Here is a 9,115-nt window from a genome sequence, read left to right as displayed (position 1 = left end):
AATATAGAGATGAGCAATTTGTCAGCGCAACTCCTCATAAACCAATGCACACAATTTCGTCAAACTTTGCAGATATTTAAGACACAATGCGTATACGTATAGATGATTGTACAGGGTGTTTCTCAATGTATGTCTCATATCACAATGGGCATAATCTGAATATCGAGCATGATACAAAAATTACCAAAACACTCTATGTAAGCATATAGATATAAAAATGTGATATTGCAAAGTATTGGTGAAATTATAATATACCACGAAGTAACCGACGATTTAATTAGTGATGTCATAATTTCAGTATCAAAATGGGGTACAACTTGAAGAAATAATTTGTAGTAAACTTTTATTGCAAGAACGATACCCTAAATATTGTACAGGGTGTGATGATGAGAAATATCCAGACCAGAAATTGCTGTCTAGTTTTCATATACATGTATTAAGAATAATTAGAGAGTTTGAACTAAATTATAATGTACAGATGAAAAACAGTTAACCCCCCCCCCCTTTACCAAAAACCAAGAAGAGATGAGAACAATATCAAAGTGAGTGAAGTCAATCATTGTGAAAACCTCAAGAAAGTTAGATCTGAGTTTAGGGAAATGGATTGAAACAATGCCGTAAGTGTATCTTATGTATTTAGAAATCTAAATTTTAGTTAAGTGTGTCTGCATATAAGATTTCAGCATCTTAAGCCAAGTGACGTTCAGAGCCTGTTAAAGTTTGCAAGATTGACTGAAAGGAAGAGCGAAAGAAGTGGACACTAAATAACACATACCGGTAGTTCTGAACCGACACAATTTTATTTAAATGCAACTTTCAATAAAAATAAATATGAACTTTGGGGGTTCTAAAAAGCCAAATATAAAACAAGAAATGTCTCAAGTATCCTGCGAAGCTTACAAAACAGTGGTCAGAAATTTATAAGCATTAGTCTCTTAAGTTATTTAAGACAATGTTGTGAAAACACTTGGAGGATAACATTTTAGGATTTGTTGCCATAGTAACCGAAGTGGAGAATGTTGGATACTTCTGACTCAAAAAAAAATAATTTTGAATATATGCTGATTAAAATAATATATAAAATGTATATGTAGCTTTTGTTATTTATCTATCTGTCTTTAGATGTGTGACATATATTGTGAAACACCCTGTACATATTACAAGAAAGTTACGATTCCTTTATTTTTTTCCGGGAATTTCAGCACTTCGACTTTTGGGGGAGCGTGGGGTATGTGAACTTGCTTACTTTTCCTTTTATAGTGCATAAAATTATAAATAACTTTAAATCAAATTATATTAAATTTAAATCAAATTATATTAGGTCTAATAAAGCCAATACACAGTATTTATTTGACAATTTTTTATCATAAAGAAATCCGATCTGTTTCAAACGTTTTTTCTTAAATTATCTTTATGATAGTGTTATGCATGTTTTATTCCATCCCCCTTCCTATCCCAGGAAAATATCTTCAAAAGGTGAATGATTCGTAAAAATGCATGCTTTATTATATATTTGATGAAGTTAAACCATGTTTTCATTATTTTATTCACAACATTTACAGACAAGAGTAATGTTAATTTTTGAAAAAAATTATTTGCATTTTTTTTAATCAACCCCAAGGAACTTTCTACCTTTGATATTTTCCCTGACCAATTAAAATGATCGACCTGGGCCACGTGTGTCCAATCATCTTTTACTGTTGAATTAGCAATGGATTACATGACTTCTGAGATGCATTTTTCAATAAAAGTAAAATAGGATAATTCTTTCGACATGTGCACATCCCTGTAACGATAGCATTATTCAGGTAAATGTTTTTATCACTGCGTTTGACGCGTTTTCTCGACCTGCATGGATTTTCGCTGTACATGAATGTATTAATTCCATGTTAGCATATTTTCTATATTGCAGCAAATACATTGAAAAATAAATTAATTCTCGGTATATAGTTTTAGTTGTCTTTAAATTTTTACTTTTCAAACATGTATTTGGTCAGTTTATGGACTTATAAAAACTATGCTATCGGAGATGTGTACATGTCAACAGCTAGGCTAGAAAATCACTCAAGTGAAACAGGTGTAAAAGGCTTTATATAGCAGGTACAGGTGACCAAAAAATATTCAATTAAATATGGCGAAATCAAAGAAATATGGCGGACAAAGGCGTACAGGAATGTAGTAAGTCGTACAAAGATTAAAAATGATGCCTTTTTAAGAGTTCATGTCAGCTTTAATATGTACTTAAGTAACCGAAAAATGTAAAGAATAGAATATTAAACCGATTCAGTTGACAGGAAGAGTTATCTGTTTTACGGAATAAAGATCAATAACAAAGTATTGTAAAAATATGGATTGTAAAGCATGTAAAAATTAAAATTTACATATACTTTCGAAGACTTGGACAATAACATACAACATACATTTATGAATTAAACATCGTTCTGTGGCAACATAAAGTTTGAATTTACTGAGACAAAATGATTTTCTCCAATATCTTTAGCTAGAAAAATAAACTTAAAAGAATCATTTAAAGCTTATAAATTTAAAGAAATATAGCTGGATTAAATATGCATAACGTGCAATATTAAATAAAGGAGGTGAAATATACAGATGAAGAGTAATTGAAATTACAAGGTGTGAATTTTTTCAGTGTTTCTGCTGTTAATTTTTTTAAGCTCCCGTGTTCGGTAGGAATTAATAAAAATCTTAAATTATAATCTGAAACACTTTGTTGTTCGTGAAATATAGATCACAAAATATCATGTATTTTTCTCAGCGTAACGTTTTCTAGCTCGTTGAGGGGATACTGTCTCAGTGATTGTAGATATGAATACAGGGCTGCTGGAAGGTCTCCCTTGAGCTGCTGACAAATTCCTCAGATCTGCCAACATATATCTTTAGAATATGGATGAATTGGTCCGTGCTTAACATAGATCTGTAAATCATTTAAGGCTACTTCTGCAAGATGCTCGTCACATTGCCTGTAACATAAGAATTCTAACATATGTAACATTGCAAATGGGGATATTTGCATGCAAGTCACTAGACTTTGTTTATAGATTAATTCATTGATATAAAAAATGTTTGAATAGAGCACTATATCCTGTGCTACAGCTTTACTAATCTTTATTTCCCTAGTCCGTTCCCGAAATGCCTCGATATCTTTCTCACTGTTTACGTAATGCGAATGCATGATGTATGGTTGTGCAAAGTAAATTTTTGCCTTCTGTAAAACCGATATTGCTTTCATATATCTTAAAGTCTTGTAATAATACATTACAAGGAACAGGATATTAGAAGAGAACCCTAATTTTTCTACCAGTTTCAACATGAAGCTGTATTTTATCAGTTTTATACAAAAGCTTATTTCTAAGTGCTACTTGCACCTGCTATGTAATAAAAGCTGTCTTGGAAGGTTGTTATCTATGAGTATTGCATCCGACAATTTATAAGTTGAGGTTTTTCTATTTTATTAAGTTTTCCATTATTTTTGGGAACTCAAACCAGCTGTTCAGAGTTGGTATAAACATAGGATTATTTGATCTTAGTTCTATAAATAGATTCAAATTGAACACAATTTCTTCATTGCTCCTCACAAATTACATGCATAGTCCAGGATCTACAGAGACCAATTATAATTATTGATCTGAAGGGCAGTGACTGTGTAGTAGTAATGCCATATCCTTCTCAGTCCCATAATCCCAGGAACAACTTCCTTTGAGATTCACCGAATATATTTGTAAGCATGTTGTTTTCAGGAAAGAAAAGTAAGGACATACGCCTTCATACACCTGTTTAAGAAGGAGTTTAAAGCAGACCCAGAAACATTCCAGAAAATTATCTGGGACATCAGATGAGGATTACATTTTGCTGAAGAGCCTGAAATACAGCTGTTTTCATGTGATAAGAGCAAACTTTCTTCTATCCTTTCCTTGATGACTTCTTTTAGAATTAGCTTGAGTAAACCATACGTAAGAAACTGAATGTTGGTTCATTGTGTATACAAGCTTTTGCTCTGCAAGAGAGAACAAAATTCTCCATTCATTTTCCTCATGATTTCCTAGCTTGTGCCCTATTGCTGCAAAGTGACACCCATTCCTGACAATATCATCAACTATGTGAGGACTTGGCCACGATTGACATCTATTGATCCATGCTAGGGCAGATGGTGGCCAAAAATCAGCAAAAACAGCATCGTCAAATTCTACATCAGGAAAGTTCCACTACTACAGGGCCCATGGATATGGCATTTTGGCTACTGATAATGGCGACATATTATTTCGAATGCAGAACTGGATATATATTCTTTTGCCATGCAATGTAAAACACGCTGAATCGATTGGTATTATTGTAACGGCAGGACGGAGCAGTTGGAGTAATGCAATTCCTGGTGGACTCTGAGAACAATCAGATAAAATCAGTGTTTTTCTGCTGTAGAGCTGGCTCTGGGATAAATTCCAAATTACCCGATGGGTTTTGGGCCAGAACATAGAGTCTGTATCGGAATCCACCAGTCTAAATCCTTCTCTTTTACTTCCACTAAACATCACATGAAAATAGCTACGTGGATTAAATAAAGGAGTTAACATTTCAGAAAAATCAGTTAAATCCCTTCTCATGGTAACTCAAAACTCGTATATTCCCACTATTTGACAGAACCTCTCAAACACCAACGGTCATATGTCTTGTATAACCCTCTCACTATAAAGAAAAAGTAGCACACATAATTAAGGATTCCCATTTAATATTATCTAGAACAGCAATACAAGTAAATTTAATCTTCCTTACGTGAAGGGCAAATTGTTAAGAGATGCCATCCTCTGAGACCAAATTCTTTTTGTTTTGTTTTTATAAAGTCACATTTATACTTTTCAAATTAAAAATCCCAACACACTCAACATTGTGGAAATTTCATATTTTATAATAGCGCCGTTATGTCAGGAGAGAGATTAATTATAAGACAAAACAAAAACACACTTTGAAATTTGTCAACTTTCCGGAAGGAAACAGTGATTTTGGTTATTCAATTTTATAATAGCCCGAAATGAAAAAAAATATTTATACATTATACAGAATGTTTCATAACCTGAACTCCGTTTTACGATGTAAATCAAATGTGATTCTCAAACTTTCAAGGAATTTTAAGATGATTTTGGAATCACTGTTTTATTTAAAAATGATATTGTGTATATGAAAAGTTGAGTTCTTACATATATACAATTTCAATTATCGTAATGATGAATTAAAAATGAATCTTTTGATATCAAGTACAACTGCATCATGAGGAAAATTGAACTTATGAATTTTCATATATTGTGATTTGTTAATAATTATAACTTTTATTCTGTACACAAGTACAATTAGGCTGATATTAAAAAGAAGCTGGAGTTCCTTATTGACAGTGTCTATGAAGTTTTTAAGTCTTTTAATTTTAAAGTCTATTAGCAGACCTATGTTCATGTTAATGGGAAATCAAGAAATCTATCATGTAAAGCTTATTGTCTGTCATTGCTACCATATACTTTTTCTTTAGGGTCCGTGTTTTTTTTGCTCTTTAAAGTGGGCAAATCACTTGGGATGCTTTCCTGTCTGTTATTTGTCTGTCTGTAATGCTTTCGTTTCCACACGATATCTCTGAGATTCCTTTGGGCTTTCGCTATGACATTTTGCATTGCAACTCACTATGGAGTAAAGAAGTACCCTATTGATTTTGAGGCTAAGGCTCAAGTTAAGGTTATTAATTTGCAAATTCTGTCTAATATAACACTTCTATTTCCGCGAATATATCTCAAATCTTTTTGCATTTGCAATGGAATTTTACAGAACAACTCCCTGTGGCTTAAGGAAGACCCCTAGTTATTTTGAGCAGGTCAAAATGTTAAAGTTCAAGGTCATATATATATATACATTCTGTTTGTGTATAACACTATCGTTTTCGGGCGATATTTCAAGAGAATTTTGAGCTTTTGCATTGTGAATTTCATACTAAATGTCCCTAGGACCTCTCTACCTTCTATTACATCTATTAGAACTGTTTAATGAAAGTTAAATTATACACCATGCATTGTGTAAAATTTTTGACAATATCGAACGTGAATATATACATGTATGTGTCTTCATCTTTGCATATAATTTGCGTTGAAGTACAGCAGTTCCGTGGTGTATTGGTACACAGGAAACTAGCATATGATATTCCACACCAGTATCATATGATTCTCATATGATTGGTTTCATATGAGAATCATAGAAAAAGGGCATCATATGTGAATCATATGAAGCAAATCATATGATTTACATATTATCCATATATATATGCTAATTATATGAAAATAACTACATATGATTTTCATATGAATGATTTAAGTGTGTTTCAAGCCATTTACATATGAGAATCATATGAGAAGGGTGTCATATGCAAATCATATGAAACACTTATGTGTTTTTCAAGCCATTTACATATGAGAATATATGAAAATACATCATATGTAAATCATATGAAACACTTGTGTCTTTTAAATATTTTTCACATTCTTGTACACATTTAAAAATCAGATATTTCTGCTTTAGATGAAAATTCATTACATTACAATGATCTCTCTTCATTGGTTATCTTAAAATGCTTACACAACTTTTTTAATAAAATTATTTTCATCAAGAGAAATAACTTATTTTTCACAGTGTACATTCTAAACAAGAAAATATACAAGCAAGTCAGTAGCATTTGTCGATACATGTATTTAACATATTCTAGGATTAGTACAAATCATAAGATTTCAGCAAAATGATTTAGTAGTTAAACATGCATACTGTACATGTACAAATGAATAACATAATTAGTTCATATATAAAAATACCATATGACATGAAAGTGTCCAAAGCAAAATTGAAATATCAGCAATAACATTTGTCATGTACTGTGGTTTCATCAATTTTCGTTGGCATCAATTTTCGTTGATTTTGTAAAACAGACGTTTTCGAGGATACGTAATTTCGTGGAACAAAAGCATTGTCAATACAAATGAATGTCATATTTCGTATTTCAATGAACATTTGAATTCGTGCATGTTCCTGCTCAACAACGAAATCCACGAAAATTGGTGTCAACGAATATTGATGACAAACCACAAAGTATTCTCTATTTAAATTTATGAAAAATCAAGTTATTGATTATTCCAGCATATATATAAAGATAATATGAAATTTTCACAGCTCAAATTCAGAAAAGATTGTGTACATCCTCCCCATTTCATAATTATTATATTTCCTTGTTCTTTTTCCTTCTGTATCTTTCAATTTTTTCAGTTGTCCTCCCTTTGATCTTCCATGACCATTTTGAAAATCTCTTTGAACTGTACCGTACCAAAAATGAATATCCACCACCTCTCCTCTTCCTGAACAATTTCTTTGTGGCACAGAATGGTCTCTACAAAAATTTCAAAAGTAAAAATAAAAAAATTCTTAAATTCTATGAGTTATAAAAGTTACTTAGGTATAATCAGCAAACAAATGTATGCCCAATTCACTGACACAGATATGATACAGGATAAAACTAACGTTATATATGTTATACTAGGTGTTTTGAGGAATCCTATGATGTAATTTGCAAAACAATTACACTATTGAAAGATATGCTTCATAATAAAATCATAAAAAGCAATTTTTTTGTTATTATGACAATTAAATTTGGAATGTTCAAACAGTATATATTAATTCAGATTGTCAATAAATTAAGAAGATTCAGATACAGATACATGTATATTATTTTTGGACAAAAACACTACAGACAAGTAGACAGGCAGAAAAACAGACATTGTGATTCCAAGATATCCCAAACTTTTGGGAAGACTATAACAAAGTTTATTTAACAGTGTGTATTTACCTTAACTTTGAAGCAAGCGTTGGATCTTGGGATTTGTTCTTTATCTTATGAGAGGCTGACTGTATATTGAACCTGTAAGACAAATACTCATAGTCTCACACAGTAGATACTTTCTAAGAATACATTTAATTAAAACTTAAACTATTAAGAGAGAGTACAAGTTTGTAGGTTCTCTATGGTCTTAAATATATCTAACATTTAACCCGAAACTATAGGCACTAGTGTTTGGGGGAAAAAATAATTGTCAGTCAATGAATACAAAGATGTAAATATTCAATGGATTAGCTAGATGATATTCTTTCAACATACATGCACATGTATTTATAACGTCACTGTTATAAATTTTTAGTTGAAATTCAAAAATCCAATTTATCCCCCCTCTCCCCAAAAAGTTATTGTATACTACATAGTTTCATAACCTTTACAGCCAGCAAAATCTAATCATACTTTGCATATTTTAAGTGCACTGGATTAAAATTATAATGTAGAATAAAATTTCTAGAGTATTGAGTTGAGTTGAATTTATTTTTGATGAAGCCATATGCAAACAATGTAGAATTATGAAAGAACAAAAAAAAAATAAATAATAAAGAAATATTTTGTCATAAAGAGACATTACAGATACTTTGATTTTTTATTGCAAGTATTTATTTTTACCTTCAATATTGTGATGATGCAATCATCTGTCAAATCAGCTTCAGGATCAATCGCCAGTCTTATCAGCTTCGGGCTCTTTGGACTGAAAAAAAACAGCACTGTGACACTGAACTCAAGTTGCCGAATGCATCTATAGCCATAAAAACAAACATTTGTCATTAAGTTGAAGAAGGAATCCGGACTTGATAACGATCTCAAAATACATAACGCCATCTGACATACAAGGTTTCTACTTTCACTTTCATATCAGTAGGTAACAAAAGAAAAACAAATTTTGAAAATTAGTAATGCCTTTAGCCTAACATGCAATGTTTACATTCATTCAGAAACAAATTTTATCCAAACTTACTTACAGATCACGAACGTTAGGTTTACGAGTCGCATGTGAGTATTGAAGTAATAAGAATGGTATATAGAAAGTTCATATGCACCATAATGAAATGGATATTGAAACAATATGAATCAAAAGTCTTTAAAATAAGAGATCACTTGCCTTTTCCAAACACCCAATACGTCTGCTGCAGCAGTGACGTCAAAAATGACGTATATTTTCATCCGGTAAAAGACAAAACCGTCCCG

General features: G+C 31.5%; 1 protein-coding gene across 1 annotated transcript; it reads right to left on the bottom strand.

The window, feature by feature from the left end:
• Positions 1-7,255: 7,255 nt before the first annotated feature.
• Positions 7,256-8,774, bottom strand: LOC134269297 (uncharacterized). Its single transcript, XM_062751491.1, has 2 exons — positions 8,537-8,774; positions 7,256-7,423 (listed from the first exon to the last, which is right to left on the bottom strand). The coding sequence occupies exons 1-2, from the start codon at positions 8,747-8,749 to the stop codon at positions 7,256-7,258; spliced, it is 381 nt and encodes a 126-aa protein (XP_062607475.1). The 5' UTR covers positions 8,750-8,774.
• Between the last annotated feature and the right edge of the window lie 341 nt (positions 8,775-9,115).

The sequence above is a fragment of the Saccostrea cucullata genome, unplaced genomic scaffold (assembly GCF_032062105.1).
Source record: "Saccostrea cucullata isolate Sc308-1 unplaced genomic scaffold, CSIRO_AGI_Scuc_v1 ctg8829, whole genome shotgun sequence".
Taxonomy (NCBI): Eukaryota; Metazoa; Mollusca; class Bivalvia; order Ostreida; family Ostreidae; genus Saccostrea; species Saccostrea cuccullata.
The sequence above is the reverse complement of the archived record's forward strand: the minus strand, read 5'-3'. Positions and strand labels throughout refer to the sequence as shown.

What these genes read in the sequence shown, in the direction of transcription:
- LOC134269297 (XM_062751491.1), bottom strand. Translation starts at nt 8,749, where the DNA reads ATGGCGTTATGTATTTTGAGATCGTTATCAAGTCCGGATTCCTTCTTC. An exon ending in GCATCATCACAATATTGAAG is followed by an intron (nt 7,424 to 8,536) that starts GTAAAAATAAAT and finishes AAATTTTTGTAG; the next exon opens with AGACCATTCTGTGCCACAAA.